General features: G+C 41.5%; 1 protein-coding gene across 1 annotated transcript in view; it reads right to left on the bottom strand.

Annotated features, from left to right (window-relative positions):
• Positions 1-1,284: 1,284 nt before the first annotated feature.
• LOC137432649 (F-box only protein 25) overlaps positions 1,285-19,536 on the bottom strand; it is a 742,106-nt gene continuing 723,854 nt past the window's right edge. Inside the window, exons 2-5 of the mRNA XM_078783458.1 lie at positions 18,774-18,958; positions 9,978-10,160; positions 6,283-6,426; positions 1,285-2,671 (exon numbers count right to left, since the gene is read on the bottom strand). Of these exons, the coding sequence (XP_078639584.1) occupies positions 2,582-2,671; positions 6,283-6,426; positions 9,978-10,160; positions 18,774-18,875 (519 nt within the window). The 5' untranslated portion in view covers positions 18,876-18,958 and the 3' untranslated portion in view covers positions 1,285-2,581. The remainder of the gene's footprint in view (positions 2,672-6,282; positions 6,427-9,977; positions 10,161-18,773; positions 18,959-19,536) is intronic.

Genomic DNA, 19,536 nt, shown 5'->3' with positions numbered 1-19,536 from the left:
AAGGCAGCTGATGTGAATGAGGCCCGGTACTCCATGTTTCGTTTGGGTACTCATGCGGAGGAGTCACTACCCCCAAACAAGGACGCATTAAACAAACATGCTGAAAAAGCGAACTACCAGGCTGCAATATTTCGACAGAGTCTCGAACGGTTGCCTGAAGTACCCAGTCCAAATGGAAGAGGATGGAAACGAGGACGTTGAAGGGCAAAGTATCCTTCAAATTGATTGGAATGACTTGCCACCAGCTCCAGAAGAAATTCTGGAATTGATACAATGTAGCTGCAAGAAGTCAAAGTGCATTGCAACCAAGACAACTGAAGAGGCAGGTGGTACTGGAACCCGTCCCAAATGCTGCAGTGAGATAGGTTTGCGTTGCACTGACCGATGCACGTGTACCAGGTGAAGTAATAGCATTGAAGATTTAAACTCTGATGATGATAACGATGATGAGGAATTGGACTCTGAGGATGATATATGAACTGTATCAATACCAGTAAGACTTAAGAATTGGTAGGCTGTCTTCCTGTTGCTTTTCTGAAGAGCTACCGTTTGATCACAAAAGTCTTGAGTAAAACATTGGTATGTTTGGTAAACATTGGTAAACATTGGAAACCAAAACAAATGTGAAAAGCTGTTTTTTTACGTGAAAAAATTACCTTTTTTAACAATTTTGTTTTTACTTAATCCTGCATTGTTTGAGTTGAGTTTGGCAAATTGAATGCATGCAATTATTAAAAGTTTTACTCCAATTACTTCCCAAGCAGTTTAATTCTTTAAACATATCATCTCGACTAAATTAAGTTGCCATATTTGCCATATATACCGTTTACCATTGGTTTCTATGGATTTTCATCAAATGATTCCCCCCCCCCCCCCCCTTCTCATGCCTCCTCCCCCCAAGCCCTCTCCCTTCCACACATCTCCCTGCTCTCAAATGTTGTGTTTGTGTGCTTCCCCTTCTCTCCCCATCTTGTTTTCCGCTCCCTCTTTTTATATATTTTGTTTGTCTGGTTGATTTGTTTGTGAAGTAAATGTTAGCTCTTTCACGAGCCTCGATTCAGTATACAAAAAAAAAAAAAAAAAATGCACGGTAAAAAAAATTATGTGCACCAAGTGCACGTGGGGATAAGGTGATTTTGACTCGGGATATAATTTGGAGCTCAAATATAGCAATTTCATGCAATCCCCACCCTTGTTGCACGGAAACCAACATTGAGACCTTTTTTGCCCATCTATGCAATAGCCTATCTTAACCACCTCGACAGCACATGGGTGGGAAGGAAAAATGTGTCCGACTTTTTATTATTACACATGGCAATTATGATGGGCCCTTGCCTGGCAAGCAATTACATCTTACTGGGTTAAGCTACACTTTTTCACAAACACATTGGTCTGTTCTTAAGTTTTGATAATGACAGATAAAGCTGAAAATGCTTGAATTATAAAATAAATCACAGCATCTCCCACATGAGCCACAGTAACCTAATTTAATTAACGGCACCAAAGGAAGCTATGAAGACATCAGTAAAACATATGCGGAGGTGGTCCAAGTTGGGGTTGGTAAAACATACTGCTAGAACCAAAAACATGTCTCAAGCTGGTGTTTAGTGGAGGTGGAATGTATGACTGATGTGAATGCATATCAAAGTAAAGTAACACAGGAATAAGCGATATAACAATACATATTAGAAAATTATGTTAACAACAACAAAAAAAAAAGGTGAGAAGTATGGAAAAAGTTCCAAAAAATCAACACCCCAGGTGCAAAAATCTGCTTCTGTCAAACTATGATGGCCGAAACAGTTACAAGTGTGCACGTTTGTAACTAAAAGTGCTTGCTTTGTCCAATCGAGCTTGAAGTGTAAACGAGCTGCAGGAAAAAGTTGGTAAACTGATCACGGGATTAAGACACACCTAAAGACAGGGTCAATCATCGTAAGAGATTACAGAACATAGGTAAGAAAGGTTTTGTTTTTTCCCGACAGCCAACATTCATCAAAAAGAATCGCTAATCCAAAAGCAAGACTCCGCAGGTTAAAAGGCAAAGTAAAAGAGTAGAATCCTTGTTTACGTTGAAATAAAAAAGGGGCTGCAAGAATAGCCAGACAGACATGTTTAAAAGACAAAATAAACATACCACTTTGCAAGGCAGTGATAAGTATAGACATGCTAAAAGCACTTCAAAGTTGTTTTTATGAAAGAAAAAATAATACATGCTATTTAAAAAATCCATAAATAATATATGCGGATAAGGACAACTCTTCATATGATTCTTAAAGGGAAGATAAAAAAAAAATTCTCAACTTGTATACTTTACTGGCTAGAAAAGAAAAGGTAAGGGAAATTAGGCAAACATTGGCAGCTTTTTATAAGATTCACCATGTAAAGAGCCACGTCGAGCTCCGTCGCCAATGTGTAACCAGCTGTTTGTTGTGTTGGAGAAGTCAATATACAATCTTCCACTGGTCGTGACCCCAGTGTTTTTTCTGCTCACAAAACACCAGGCTATCACAATGCTCGCACCGTTTGAGCTATAATTGGCAAGTTGTCCTCTGGCATTTCACAGCGGAGCAAATCATCATCAGAAGCGGAAGAGATCGATGAAGTCTTGCGGAGATATGGGCACGTATGAACTTTCCGGGTTGTCCGCCGAACAAGGGTGGCCCAAATCCTGTTAGGGGGAGCGAGGTGGGAGGGAAGAAACGCGAGAACAAGTTGATGATGATTATTACGTCGCTGCGCAAATTGCAAAAAACATTCCGACAGTCAGATTAAGGTTTACTAGGCCACGATGGCGCTGGTTCAAATGTTTCACACTTGAGGTTAAAATGACAAAGGAAGCAATGGGGAAGCATTATTATCTCTCAACTTAATGATTTTGTTACCTCCGCCACCAAAGGTGGATGGAGGTTATGTTTTCACCCCTGTCTGTCTGTCTGTTTGTTAGTTAGTCAACAAAATATCTCAAAAAGTTATGGATGGATTCGGACGAAATTTGGCAGAGATATAGCTCTGCTGCACTACAGAGTTGTAGCTCTATGAGACAAGAACGAAATGATTAGATTTTGGTGAAGATCCGGATTCGGGTCCGGCTACTATAATTTTTTAAGTGATTCTTCAACATTTGGAGAAAGGGCCAAAAACGATACATAGCAGGATATCTCAAAGTGTTGTGGATGGATTTGGACAAAACTTGGTGGAGAGGTGTGTGTGTGTGACAAGGACGATTCGATTCAATTTTGGTGAAAATCTGAATATGGATTCGGATATGATGATTATTTAATTTTAAGTGATTAGTCACCATTGAGAGATAGGGCTTAAACCAACAGATAGCAGGATATCTCAAAAAGTTACGGATGGATTTGGACGAAATTTCGTGCACAAGTTGTGTGTGTGACAGGGACTAATCGATTCAGTTTTGGTGAAGATCCGGATTCGAATAGTATAAATTTTTAAGTGATGCTTCACCATTGGGGGATATGGTCAAAAACAATATACAGTCACGTGAAAAAGTAAGTACACCCCATGTAAAGTTTTGACTTTTTCAACATATTTCAACATACAGCTATTTGATCTTCATTTCAACAATATTGATAGATAAAGGTGATATAATATAACAAATATCATGAAACATTTACATTTTGTAGTCCATTGTATAATTTAACTAAATATAAATGCAAATTTCGCATGTGGAAAAAGTAAGTACACCCTTGGCTCTAATAGGTGGTGTTATCCCCTTTGGCAGAAGCAACCTCAAGTAGGCGTTTCTTATAACTGTCTACCAGTCTCTGACATCGACTGGGAGAAATTTTTGCCCACTCCTCCATGCAGAACTCTTTCAGCTGTGCGATGTTTGAGGGGCTTCTTGCATGCACAGCTCGTTTCAAATCCCTGCACAACATCTCGATGGGATTTAGATCCGGGCTTTGACTTGGCCATTTCAGAACCCTCCATTTCTTTATTTTCAGCCATTCCTTGGTGGATTTACTGGTATGTTTAGGGTCATTGTCATCTTGCAAGGTCCACCTTCGGTTGAGTTTCAACTCTCCGACAGATGGCCTCACATTATCCTAAAGCACCCTCTGGTACAATGAAGAATTCATAGTGGATTATATGATGGTGAGCTGCCCAGGCCCTGATGCAGCAAAGCTGCCCCAAACCATAATATTTCCACCACCATGCTTTACAGTTGGTATCAGGTTCTTGTGGTCAAATGCTGTCTTTGGTTTTCGCCAAACATGTCTTCTGGTACTGTGGCCAAATAGCTCTACCTTTGACTCATCTGTCCAGAGCACATTGTTCCAGAAGTGCTGGTCTTTGCCTAGGTGTTCATTGGCAAACTTTAGTCTTGCCCTGATGTTCTTTATGGACAGCAAAGGTTTCCTCCTGGCACACCTCCCATGTAGATCAAATTTGTGCAGCCTCTTTCTAATGGTAGACTCGTGCACTTTGACATCAATAGTGGCAAGAGCTACCTGTAGGTCCTGTGATGACCTTCTGGGTTTTTTAGAGACTTCTTTCAGCATCTTGCGGTCTGCTCTCGGGCTGAACTTGCTAGGGCGGCCTGGCCTGAACAAGTTGGCAGTTGTTTGGAATCTTCTCCACTTGTAGATGATCTTCTGGACAGTTGAATGATTGATTTCAAATTGTTTGGAGATCTTTTTAAATCCTTTCCCAGACTCGTAGGCATCTATAACCTTCTTTCTGAAGGCCTCAGATAGCTTCTTTGATCTACGCATGGTGACGCCACACACTTCAACAACAAAGAGCAAACCAAACTAAATATCTGAGGTTTAAATAATACAGGTTCCTCCAAGATTCTCTCTAACGATGTTCTAATCATTTGCACCAGAGCTGGTGCACCTGATTCTAATTTTAGGTATTTGAAGTAGTGATAAATGTAGGGGTGTACTTACTTTTTCCACAGGCGAAATTTGCATTTATGTTTATTTAAATTCTACAATGGACTACAAAATGTAAATGTTTCATGATATTTGTTACATTATATCACCTTTATCTGTCAATATTGTTGAAATGAAGATCAAATAGCTGTATGTTGAAATATGTTGAAAAAGTCAAAACTTTACATGGGGTGTACTTACTTTTTCACGTGACTGTATAACAGGATATCACAAAAAGTTGTGGACGGATGATTTTGAATAAATGTGATTCTGTATTGTGATTTTCTGGTCTACTCTGGGATACAAAACGTAAACTGTTCACCTGGTGGAGGTATGCTCTCTACTGAGTGCCGTTCTAGTTTATAAATTTTTTACAGGAATGTTTGTAATGATAACTTACTCAGCACTGTTAATATTTAAAAAAAAAGTAAATCGTCAAAATTGAGGAGCATGACACGTCAACATTGAGACTGTGCATCATTCATATGCAGCACAAGGCTGCGGGGTGGCAACATTGGCTGAGGGTGCGGCTGTGCCGTTGGTACAATGCCCTCTGCTGGTTATTAGCAGTTCACAGTCCCGGCAATAGTTAACCTCGTCTTCGCGAAGGATACTGTGGGATCTTTAACGTTCACTAACAAGTGTTGGCAAATGGTACGCCCATTTAACATCTACCCGAGGTACGACACACACATTAATGAATCACCCGGCCCGTGAAACACCGGGATACAGTTTATGGCTGGGTCAGCATTCAAACCCAGCCTCGATAGCTTGGAGGTGAGTATACGTACCTCTAGGCCATCCTGTCAGCCCTGGACTGTGAATGAGTGTTTACCTTAAATTTGCTGCTACTCCATGACTTTTTGCTGAGACAGGCAGAGCTTTCTGTGTCCTCATGATGAGAGGGGCTGAGCGTGCATCAAGCAAGCAAATTTGGATGCACACACGCACACACTCACACACACCGATTAGCTCACTAAAAATCCTGTTGGATCAACGGACCCTAGGCATCGATGTTTCCATGAAGTGTCGATCATATATAGTTCCAACTCCGATGGACCCACGTTACGTGTACTCTATATCCAAATAATATTATCAGCAGAAGCAGAATATTGGGTGAACAAGTCTATGCTCCAAGAACTGAATATCATTATTCCTGACTATAACTATGAAATAAACTCAAATACCATTCTACAGTGATGGCAGAATTCCTCAAGTTTGATAAACATATTATCGTTTTCTGTAGTTTTAATAATTTCCAAATTATTCAATTAAATAATAATTTTCATAAACAGCATATTCAAAAAACATCTTGACACGTTTCGGTTGTGGCTAAAATTTGAGAATTTGGATGGGAGTGACAAGGGGAACAAGATCTCACCTTCCAGAAGAGGATGCTACAATGTCGGCAGTAAAGGAGACTTTCGGGGTATTGCTCTTTTCGAGGATATCGTTTCTGCAGAGCAACATAGGTGTGCATCCAATCTGCCGCACCTGTCTCTCCAATCACTATGTGTTTTTGTACCTGTGATGGCATGCTTGATAATTAGAGGGTTTTATGCACCAATCGTTGACAGCTATAACATAAACCAGAATGACCCAAAACGGATCTGACAACAATCTGGACAAACAAGTAAATGGAAGAATCAAAGTTCCATTATTCTGATACAACTACAAAAAATTGGCATAATTTTCTGAAGCTTAACTCAAATAAAACCACGTTAACCATAAAATGGATAATATTAGGTTTCATTGCCTAAAAAGGTAAAGCATGTGCAACTGGGGGATATACGAGTCATGGACAGGTGGTGAGATTTTACAAGATGGGAGGGCCACAGAAGAACATCATAATCATCAACATCATCATTCCCATGATGGAATGGCACCGAAAGCACCAACCGCTTGGTATGGCATTTGGTATACGATTTGGTATGGCATTTGGTATACGATTTGGTATGGGATTTGGTATACGATTTGGTATGGGATTTGGTATACGATTTGGTATGGCATTTGGTATACGATTTGGTATGGGATTTGGTAGGATGGGAAGGCCGTAAAAAACAACAACAGCAATTCATTGATGAACTGTCTGCCCACCAGAATGTCATGACGACATCCAGCAAGCGTGGTGAACACCGAGAAAAGTCTACTTGGGCTGAACAAAATAAATAAAGGAGATGGAAACAAATTTTGATGCCATACACAAAGTTATGAGACATTGTTAATTATACACACAAAATTTAGTGATGAAAGAGGAGATCGGAAACAAAAAAGACTCAAACTGACAGACAGACACTCCTTTTATTCATATAGATTTGAGCCTTGAAAATATATTGTTTTGGTTGCATGCAAAATAATATATTTTATAAGCCAAATAATTTAACTGAGTAAATTGGAAATAATGAATAAAATTTAAACAAGTCAGGAGACGACGATGGTTCACGAGCGAGCGGTATTCAATGACAAAGGACGGACTGTAACCGAAACAGGCCCGGACAGGCCAGGCCCGGAAATGTCAAAACGAAGGTTACTGACCTTGAAATCAGATAGAAAATAATGTATAATCAGTTATGAGGTTAGTTAGCTACACAATACCGAAAATTCGATAAAAAATGAACTGAACTGAACTGAATAAATAAATAAATAAATAACTAAATGAAAAAAAAAATGAAAAATCGAGCTCCGTGGGGCTAGACACATGACATTGGCCCAACCAAATATCAAAACCCCTGTCAGATTCCACCAAACCCCTCGGAGAAGATGTAGCTTGAACTCGATTACCCCCTAAAAAGATCTTTTTCGGGCGTGGCTCCGCCCACAATGGGCGCAATACGCCCACTCTCGGCAGGACACAACGAGATCATGATATCAACCTCCCACCCAAGTTTCATCAAGATCGGATGATATCATTGGGAATTTATGCTGCGGACACACACACACACACACACACACACACACACACACACACACACACACACACACACACACACACACACACACACACACACACACACACACACACACACACACACACACGACGAATATAGTGGTCACTTGATAACTCGTGAACCAAAATTACAAATAAATGTTTAATGAGACACCCTTCCCATTAATCTACATGTTAAAGTACCTGGATTTCTCTGTCTGTCCGTCCATCCATCCGTCCTTCTGTCTGTCACGTTCTTTTCACTGGGACGTCATTTTAGCATTACATCTGGTGTGACATTATGGTGTTATGTCTTGCGCTAGGCTAGGCTAAGCCTCTACGAACCCGCATACAATTCCGGTATCCAGCACCTCCTCTGGAGGCCGTGTACTAAGATTGCGGCGTACTAAGATGGCGTTACGTATTGGATGTCATTACGGTATTACGTCTTGCACTAGGTTAGGCCTTTACGGTGGTGTATTATTCATGACTCACTGAGAATTCCATTTTGCAACTTGGGGGAAAAAAATAAAAAATAAAAAATAAATGAAAACGACGCAACATCTGATTACGGGGAAGAAAAAAAAGATTCATTACTTGTATGGGATTCTTCCAACTAATAGGATCAATGATTCACATTTGGTGAGCAAATACACATCCATGAGCATCGACTTTGATTGAAAAAGGATATGGAAGAAAACAAATCTATAAAAAAAAAAAAAACATTACACGTGTGCGTATTACTAAAATGAATTCTGGCTTTTTAGCAGTAAACAAAATGATTCTGGAAAAAATAAAAATTGCAAATATTGACAACTGTATTACTCTACTGTAACAGACAAGTTATGTTGTTCAACTATTGTCAACGAAATGACGAGTTCAATGCTCGTTTATATAAAACCAGCGAGTCGAAGAGCGAGGCAGGAACCAGCTTTGTGGGAAAAGCAGTGATTTTTTTTTGTGCACATTGTCAAGGCTCATGGAGGATCAAGTACATTGAACAGATCAGGAGAAAATGGGCAAAAGCAGGACGCAAAGGGACCAGCAGAGAGGCACGCAAAATAATCAATTGAGAGAGGGGAAAACATCAACAGCAGAGTTGAAGGCCAAGATAGAAGGAGAGTTGGACAAACAATGGGTGTGGGGAGGAATGGGGGTGGGGGGGGGGGCAGGAGAAGATGCATGGGATAGATAACATGGATACAGACGGAAACTATGGAGGTAAAACTGGAAATTTGGAAGGAGGAGGAATTGTAGTGGAAGGGGGAGGGGCGGGGTAACGAGGGTATAAAAGATCATTGTTTTGGATTGGGGGACGATCTGAGATGGTGGTGAACAGATGTCTTGAAGACCTGGAGAGAAGAATGAGATTGAAGAGCACGTGGATGTTGATTCCACAGGTGGGGAAAAAAAGAGCAACAATGGAGTGGTGTGCAGTGATCCTGGATTTAGGTAGTTTCACCACAAGGGGGTTGATGGTCGATCGTGTGAGGCAGGAAAAGTTTTAGGGCATTAAAAATTGTCTGCTTACAAACTAAATGACACATCGTGTAGTTTCAAAACGTCGCTGTGGTGACGGTCTTTCAGATTGTCAGCAAACAATGTCATAATGTTTTTGGAGACTTTATTTTCTGAGATATAAATTATACCGAAATTTGAAGGAGAAAATAAAGAATACAGTAATTTATATGATGAAGTTTGTGTCAGCTTTGGCTGCTCAAAGCCTTTAATCTATTCTATATGTTAAATAATTGAGTGCAAAGAACATTTGATTCCCATGACGGAATGGTACCTCACGACATTTTCCAAATTATCACAAAATAAAAAAGTAGTGGCTAAGTCAGCCTCGATCAGGAGGGATCAAAACCTTTGCCCCGCCGAAAGGTGAATGCTCGAAACGTCAGTCACACCTAACTTCCCAGGGCAGGTCCCATACGCTTACCGAATTTCAGTTGACAAAACCCATTATTTCACCTGTCCGTAGACAGACAAGAGTCAGATGGACGATAATATTGTATCAAATCAGAAATCAGGATTTACCTGTTTCAGGTTTAAACGAGCCTATGTAATGTCTAACCGAAGTAAAGGAGTCATTTTACAATGCAGAAGAGAAGCATATTAAGACATCACATCTCGATGTCTTCTCTCACCTGTCTGTCGGTGAAGTGATAGTGGCAAAGAGCCTTCCACAGGGATCGATCTTGGCTGAGGGCATGTAGACTGCGTGTGGTATGACCCACTCTCACCACATCACGCCCATCGTCAAGGCAACGAAGTATTGAGAGCTGAGCAGTGAGTGGAAGGTCGCTCAAGGTCAGGCCTTGGTCGACTCTCTGGCACAGGGAAACGGTGGGAGGAGGGGGAGGAGTGGGTGGGGGTAGATTCAGGGAAATGGAGTGGGGGTGGGAGAGGGGGCAGATAAACCAAATGGTTTTTTAGAAGCTGAAGTGGAAACAGAACTCACATTAGGCTGATCTAGTCATTGATTTTTAGCCATTATGAGGTGAAAGTGTTAGTTCTTTGAGGATAGAAGATTTGGGTTGGGTGCATTTAAGGCACGATTGACTGGCTTTTTAAAGCACAATATTAGACAAGCCCAAAGCTGTATTGTTTGACTAGTTACATCCATGTATGAACTGAGAACCTCTAAATGTCATATTGTTATAGTTGTGGGGGAAAACAAAGCAAACTAGAACGCCACTCAGTAGAGCGCATACTCCCGCCGTGGGTCAAGTTGGAATAGTACGATTTCACAAAAGTTTGAGGGAGTAGTTCAGTGACAACACAAGACAAGACAGACACTGCACAGATGTATTACCGAAGCCTATATACCTACGGTACGTATATAGAAGATAATGTTAAAAAAAACAAGGCAATTTCACTTACATTTTCGGATTCAGCGTTCAATGCTATATAAGTGAGTGTATTGTTGCGGTTTTGAGAGTGTACATATAACATCATTAAAGGTTAAAGGTTTGCCCCCCATAGTTAGTCCACAAGCAACACGTAGGCCCATTAGAATTAGTTATGTCATAGTATGTGTAAGAGTAGGCCACTTTCACTAGTAAACATCTGCGTTGTGTAAAGAAATAATAAGCTTAGGTCCTTTTCATTTTGCGGCCACCCTCCAAATTCCATCATGGGCATAATCGATCCCGCGCCCCATTTGGCATCCCTCAATTTGTTACGCTTTGGGATACCCGCGGCAGTTTGTTACGCTTTGGCTGCCAGCAGCGTTCGCTGCCCTTGGTTTCGCTCGAAACTAGTCAAATGACACGAGGTAGGCCTGGAAAGAGGGAGGAGTGCGAGGTCGAGGTGTGGCCGCGTCAAGCAGCACGTCAGAAGGCGGTGACGGTAAGGGCAACAGCCAACCAGAGCTCGGTGGGCATGGCTTGATAGGGCGTGGCAAGAAACGTCTGGTGAGTTCGAGAGGGTTCCAAGGGCATTGTAATAAAACCCTTGGCGTGAGGCCCCCACCGCAGATGAGAAAGGGATGCGCGGTGTTGAAGATGAGATGAGAAAGGGATGCGCGGTGTTGAAGATGAGATGAGAAAGGGATGCGCGGTGTTGAACTCAGATGAGAAGGGAGAGGTGCTTACGAAAGGAGTTATGAGAAGGACTCATTGGGTAAATTGCGCTTTGTGAGAGGGCTGGCTGCAAGAGAATTGTATTGAGAAAGCGCATTGAGATACGCATTGAGAAACTGAAGAGCGCATTGCTCGCGGTTATTGGAACTGTTCGCTTATTACGTACGCGGCTGAGCCGTGAGTGTAACCGCAAAAGCCAGCCTACCGTTTGCCCTATAATAATCCCGTCGCGCCAAACGACACGCGGAGAGCTCCTGGTCGCTGCCGTCTGTTTCATCTGCTTCGCGGTGCGAGTTGGGGGCTGGAGAACGAGCTGCCTGGACGCCATCCCTGGACCATCGACCAGTTCGTCTGCAACCCCGTGTGAGTGTGTCTGAGTGTGACAGGCCTGTTTGTCCAGGGATAAGTTAAGACTGTATGAGGCTGCACGGTGTATTATTCTTCTTCTTCTTCTTATTGTACAAAGTGTAAATAAATCGTGTTATTCCTTTCTTCCAAATTCGACCGTTTCAGTCATTTCCATCATTGGGTAAGCGTGGCACGATTACGAACCGCTGGGATCGGGTTAGTCATTGCTAATGGCTCGGGTCACGGGTCGCTACCGCTCGGCGTTTCCACTAACACCCGTGATTCGGGCGGGGCTTATTTCCTCGTTTCTGGGTGGCGTTAGCACTTCGGTAATAGCGAATCCCTAGTCCTAAAACCCTACCTAATGCTGTCCGGGAAGAACGTCATCGGTCCCGGGTCCCGTCGGCTAGTAAAAGACAAGGGGACTAATCCCCCCTTGGTAAGGGGAAAGGCCGGTGCTGAGATAGGCAACAGTATTTTGAGGCATGTGTGACTTCAAATAAAATTGTAAGCCAGGAAAAACGTTCGTTTCATTCCTTAGGGATACAACATGTCAAACTGGCCCAAACGTCAAAACAAAACTCGCTCATTTTAAGTCGTACAAGCTAATGCGACCACTCATTCTTCTGGGAAGAATCCTGTGCACATGCTTGTCACACTTATAACTCACCTAAGTCTTTATAAGTTCATCAAATACTGACACCGCGATTGACATTCGCTGAGATAAAATGTTGATATCTATTCTGAGGTAAACAAACAAACAAAAAAAAAAAACAGTTTTAAAGCATTATACGTATCAACCGATACATTTTATAAAACGGGGAAACCTAATACACACTTTGGTGGTTTTAAAATGAAAAACAAATGGTTTTAAAATGTTTATTAGAAAAAAACAAAATGAACATTGAAGCTGATAAACAATACACCGCTCTAACGCATAACCATGAGTTTAAACTACATTTACAACAAATATGAAAACTATTTTCATATCACAATGTTAAATATAGAATATATAGAAGATAATGTAAAAAAAAAATGAGCCCTATCTTCCAATGGTAAAAATTCCCAAAATAAATTCCTGGATCCGGAATAATATCCTGAGCTTCACCAAAAACTAATCATTTCTTCCTTATCCCAAGTGCAATCATCCTACCAACTTTCATCCAAATCCGTTCAGAACTTTTCCAGATATCTTGTTCATGAACGAACGAACACACACACACACACACACACACACACACACACACACACACACACACACACACACACACACACACACACACACACACACACACACACACACACACACACACACACACACACACACACACACACACACACACACACGAATGCATTACTCCCTAGCGGGAGTAATAAGCTTTTGAGTATCCGTATCATCAATAAGCATAAACATTGCAAGATGCTGATAGTTTGACAATTCATTTCTTATATGAGCCAAAGTTTTGACTTTGGAGCGTTTGCATGAGTTAATCTAGTACAACATGTACAAGTGCGGATCATTCAATTTGATGTTAACAAACTTTTTTTCCTGTTTATTAGCTTATCATTTCCCCCATTTGCGACTGCTCTAGAGTTTTATCTTTGTTTGCCAATAAAAGTATCCGTTTGGCTGCTCCGTCCAAACAGTCCGTCCAAACACAATGGAATAATATTTACCAATATGAACAGTGATGTGGCTTTTATTGAAATTCTACAAATACCGTTTAGATTTTGATGATTTGCGTGTGATATGATTTAACGGATGTTTATATAAATTGTTTAAAATAAAAAAAACCTTCAATTTTGCCTTTTCAATTGGGCCTCACAATTGAAGCCCCGCCCATAGGGCGGGTACCGTTGCTAGTATATTTAATTTTAAAGCAAAAACGATGGCACTTCGGTGGAATTTGTTTCGAAAGCCATTAACTAGATCTATTGGCCTATTTACAATTCAGGTTTCAGCTAGTTTAAATGTATAGCCCTTGCGATATGAGCACCAACACATTTTGGGCGGACTGACGGATGGACGGACGGACACCAACGTGATTTTTTTTTTTTTTTTTTTTTGTATACAAGATCGAGGCTCGTGAAAGAGCTAACATTAATCACACAAAAAGACAAACCGACACACAAAACACAAAAAACAAGGGGAGCGGCAGACAAGATGGGGAGAGAGGGGGAAGGACACAAAAGAGAGGGGGAAGAGGGGGAAGGACACAAACACAACATTTGAGAGCAGGGACATCGGGAGGACTTGGGGGGAGGTGGGAGAGGAATAAAACATATGAACACTGCAAGGACTCTGGGGTGAATTACCGGGGGTAGAAAAGATCAAGGTTTTCGATGGGGGAAGATAAGAGATGGTGGTGAACAGCTGTTTTAAAGACCTGGAGGGAGGAGTGGGATTGAAGGGAGTGGGGGAGTTTGTTCCAGAGGCGGGAGAAAAGGGGAATGAAAGAGTGAAGGTGAGCAGAGAGCCTAGACTTTGGCAGTTTAACCATAAGAGGGTTGCAGGCAGATCTTGTGCGACCTGAAGGAATATTGGGGGGACAGAGCACAGAGAGAGCTGGGGGAGCAAGGCCGGAGAGGAGTCGGTAGAAGACAGAAAGACCACCAACCTGCCTGCGGTGAGTGAGTGAAAGGCCCTCACCATCAGCTTCATCGCGGGAGATTCCAATGATTCTGAAAGCTTTGGCCTCAACAGCGTGAAGCCGAGCAAGGTGCGAGGCAGGAGCACCAGCCCAGAGGGGGGAACAGTATTCCATTGAGCTGCGGATGAAAGCCTTGTATGTGGTGAGGAGCTCAGGTGTGCCAAGGAAGGACTTCGCACGACGGAGGATGCCCAGTCTGCGACTGGCTTTGGAGGCCAGCTTGGAAATGTGGTTTTCCCAAGAAAGATCATGGCAGATAGTGAGACCCAAAAGGTTGAGCGACAGAACTTCTTGGAGAGGATTGTTGAGAAAGTAGATGGGAGGGTTGTCCGGTCGGTCCTTTCGGAGAGACATTGTAAGAGTGTGAGATTTGTCAGGATTGAAAGACATGTTCCACTTGTTTGACCAGTCTGTGATTTTGTCCAGGTCTGCAGAGAGTGAGGAGGCTGCAGACTGCCGATCTGAGGGATGAGGAATGGAGCGACAGAGAGTAGAGTCGTCAGCAAAGAGATAGAGAGGATTTTCAAGAGAGTCAGAGAGATCATTGATGAAGACCAGAAAAAGCACAGGGCCCAGAACACTACCTTGGGGAACTCCAGCCTGAACAGGAAGAGGAGATGAGACAAACCCATTCAGGGCCACACGTTGACTACGACCAGAGAGGAAGTCCGCCAGCCATGCGTGGAGATTTCCATTTCCATTTCGAGGGTTTTCTAAATAAAACTCAAGAATGTGGAAATAGACGTTGGTGAAATTTGGAACATATTACCTCAATGTACAAAGCCTGTACTTCTGAAATTTGCAGCCGATTTCATCCAGTAGAAGCCGAAAAACGTATTTTCAGTCTCCATGTTAAAGCTGCATACAGAGAAACGATCCCTTATGTAAAAGGAGGGGCGCTTTGCTCCTCCCTTTGATTAATGTAAATTCATGACCATAACCCACCCAAACCAGCTTACACGATAGGTTCTCAGACTCTCGAAGTCACTGGCCATTACAAATATCTGGGCTTGTCCATTTATAGGGATCTTACCTGGAAGCTCCATGTTGACACTTGTTAATTGTAAAGATGCTCACACACTGGTTAAGATTTACTGTGCTCTTGTTAGACCGATCCGTGAGTACGCTGGCCCCGTACTCTCTCACAGCAATCATCTCCGGAAGGAGTCCAGAGGGGATTTACTCCATCCTGTCCAGGTCTTCCGAGAAGATATACCAAGTCAATGTGGTGACCTGGAGGAGATTTACCCGATCCTGTTTCGGTCTCGCAAGGAGTTGACAATATCGATTATTCCCTTCGTTGCTCACAGCTAGGTTTGTCATTCTTGACAAGCAGGTTCAAATATTTGTCCGTTGTTTATGTCGCAAAATGTTTGTACAACAGATATGACATTGCCGTTGATAACTTTGTTAATGTTAATCCAAGACATGCCCATAATGTTAAATATATTCATCACTGTTGAAGAACAAATGCTTGATAGTCCCTTTTTATAAAATTCCCTCGTCTGCGGTATACTCTTCCTGCTAATGTTGTAAACAGTTTCATCTTTGGTATGAACTCTTTCATTAAGAACCTTAAGAGCATTGGTTGGTGCCAGATGTAATCGATCTTTCGTCATAACTTACCCATCTGGGTTTATTTTATGTCTGACTGTAATTACCAGCTCTCTTTTTGAATATACTTGTGCAATTTTAACTTTGTTTTGCTTTGTATGCAATGTTTAATTTTGTTATACTTATTTGTCCTTGTAAGGTTGGGGAGGGGAGAGTAGGGGGTGGGGGGTGGGGCGTGAGAGGGTGGGGGGTTGGGGGAGGAGAGGAGAGGTGAGTTACGGCAACAAATCAGTTTCTGTCCAGATTTTAGTTTCTTGGGTTCTTGGTTTTATCTTCTTTATGCCTCCACTGACGACGTCGACGGAGGCATTACGTTTTCAGGTTGTCCATCCGGCTGTCCGATTATGGGGTCCCAAGGTCAAAGGCCAAAGGTCATGTCAGGTAAAAATGTGATAACTTGAGTGCAGCTGAATGGATTTAAATCAAACTTGGTACAAATATTATATTGAAGTAAAAATGTGGACAGAGGCATATCAGTCGATGTTGTGATGTCGAAGAGTGTTGTTATACTTGTATTTTATTATTATTGTAAAATTTCGTTTTCACATGGGTTGTCTTTTTATTTTTATTACTCCCGCCAGGGAGTAATGCATTCACTCGTGTCCGTGTGTGTGTTCGTGTGTGTGTGTTCGTGTGTTTGTGAACAAGATATCTGGAAAAGTTATGAACGGATTTGGATGAAAGTTGGTGGGATGATTGCCCTTGGGATAAGGAAGAATTGATTAGTTTTTGGTGAAGCTGAGGATATTATTCCCGATCCAGGAATTTTTTGAAGGATTTTTTTTAACCATTGGAAGATAGGGCTCATTTTTTTTAACATTATCTTCTATATATTCTATATTTAACATTGTGATATGAAAATAGTTTTCATATTTGTTGTAAATGTAGTTTAAACTCGTGGTTATGCGTTAGAGCGGTGTATTTTTTTTAGCAGCGTTGTCTTCAATGTTCATTTTTTTTTTCTAATAAAGACATATTCTGTCATTTTAAAACCACCAAAGTGTGTATTAGGTTTCCCCGTTTCATAAAATGTATCGTTTGATACGTATAATGCTTTAAAACTGTTTTGTTTTTTTTGTTTGTTTTTTACCTCAGAAGAGACATCAACATTTAGCTCAACGAATGTCATTCGCGGTGTCAGTATTTGATGAACTTATAAAGACTTAGTTCCAGATTTGTCAATGGCTGAGGTATATTAACAAACGAATAAAACAGATTTGGCAAAATTCCAACTTTAAAAAAAAAGATCGCATATTCACCCAGGGTTGTGAGAGGCTGAAGAAGAAGAAACCTCGCATGGGCTTCCCAGACCAAATAAATAATTCTGGTTCTGGCTCTGCTATTTTCAGGTTTATTACTCCCGCCAGGGAGTAACGCATTCGATCGTGTCCGTCCGTGTTTGTGTGTTTGTGAACAAGATATCTGGAAAAGTTCTGAACGGATTTGGATGAAAGTTGGTGGGATGATTGCCCTAGGGATAAGGAAGAATTGATTAGTTTTTGGTGAAGCTCAGGATATTATTCCGGATCCAGGAATTTATTTTGGAAATTTTTTTGGGAAAGATTTTTTCTGTTTTACTGCATTAAAGCTTTTATTCTTATTCTTAAATGATGTTTTTCTCCTCTAATTCCGAGGTATATCAAAATAAATTCTTTGACAGTTAGGGCCTACTTTCTTTTTCATTTCTTGTTTTGGGGAGAGGGGATGTTAAACAAAACGTATTATTCCAACTAAACCCACAGCGGGAGTATGCGCTCTACTGAGTGGCGTTCTAGTTTTTTTAAATGTTATTGCATGGTGGTGAGGGGTGGAGGAGGGGACGGAGGGTTGAAGGTGCTTTATCCCATTTTGTTTTTTATGCTAGGAGTGCTACTCAATAGTGATTTGGTTCACTTTTTAGACATCCTGCAGGGTGCAATGTGTGTATTGATAATGTACCTGCAAAATAAATTTTATGAAATGATGACAGTTTATAGCTGGGCTGACATTTGAACCTAGGTTAGACAGCATAGAGGCGAATGTGCGTACCTCTAAGCCACCATGTTAGGATAAAGCATAATAAATTAGAATACGAGAAAGTATGAATAAAAAAATTAACTTAACCATTCATGTGAAAATGCCCAGAACAACTATCATGAGCGGATAAGAGGAATAAAAAACCCTCAGGAAAAAGGATATAAATGAAAAATCGACTAAATTATGGAAATCTATCCCGTCTTGTCTGTGCAATCAATGTTCCTCAAATGCGAACAATTGACCAATCCTACAAGTTTTTTTTTTTTTTTTAAATACAAGATGGAGGCTCGAGTAAGAGCTAACATTAATCACAAAAAGACAAACTGACACATAACACATAAGATAAAGGGAGCGGGAGACAAGATGGGGAGAGAGGGAAGCACACAAGTACAACATTGGAGAGCAGGGACATCGGGAGGGTGGGAGAGGTATAAAACACATGGACACTACTTGGACTTCCAGGAAAGAAGTCGGATTTTCAAAAAAGTGGATCTGGGGTGAATTAACGGGGGTAGAAAAGATCAAGGTTTTGGATGGGGGAAGATAAGAGATGGTGGTGAACAGCTGTTTTAAAGACCTGGAGGGAGGAGTGGGATTGAAGGGAGTGAGTGAGTTTTTCCAGAGGAGAAAAGAGGAATGAAAGAGTTTCAAGTTACATTGGAGTAGCAAACCAATACTCCCCTATACAAAGATGCCAATGATAACATGTAACTAGCAGGTGAGAACTCACGCCTGGGATCTGCAGAGAGGAGACTGCGGCCTGCCAATGACGAACGGTGTCCAAGCGCCAGCACCAGGTACCCACATTGCCAATGAGCAGCAGACGACCCATGCACCTGACCAGGCTGCTGATCGACAAGTCCAGTTGAGCCAGCAACCCCCGAACTGCTTGTACATTTTGCTGCTCGGCAAGCACTGCATCGGCAAAAAAAAGAGTCCATTGACGATCCAGACGTACCATGCTATTCACTTTTATTACCACAATTTACGATTTAAGCTATGTAATACATAATCATATTTTGATAATACTTCTTCCTGATAATACAGTACTTCAATTGTTGTTATTGGTGACTGTCGTGTCATTATCAACAATGACTGCCCGAGAAGAGAAAGCAAAAGTAAAGTTTTTAAGCTTAAATGTGTGCGTATGGCCGATCAAGCCAATATGCACCGCACAAAGCATCGCAATGTCGGGCATGCGAGACTCGAAACAGCGGATGTTGCTTCGTGGAAGGAAGCAGTTTCGATCTTGCTTTTCTGTTTGCTTCGACAGCCAGCAAGCGTCGGCTATCGAATGTTTTAACTGCCTCATAAACAGTAGATTTCCACCGAGAGCCCTCTTGGGCCATTGCCTCGCAATTGTTCAGGGCAATGTTACACTTCATTAGGAAGTGTTTCAATGTTCTTTTGTCCATTCTACCGAGGGATATCCCTTTTAAGTCTCTTTATATGACATTCTGGGAGCCTTAGTCTCTTTATATGACACACAGCAA

This window comes from Myxine glutinosa, chromosome 8, assembly GCF_964187855.1.
Source record: "Myxine glutinosa chromosome 8, kmMyxGlut1.1, whole genome shotgun sequence".
Taxonomy (NCBI): Eukaryota; Metazoa; Chordata; class Myxini; order Myxiniformes; family Myxinidae; genus Myxine; species Myxine glutinosa.
This window is presented reverse-complemented; position numbering and strand designations above follow the sequence as displayed.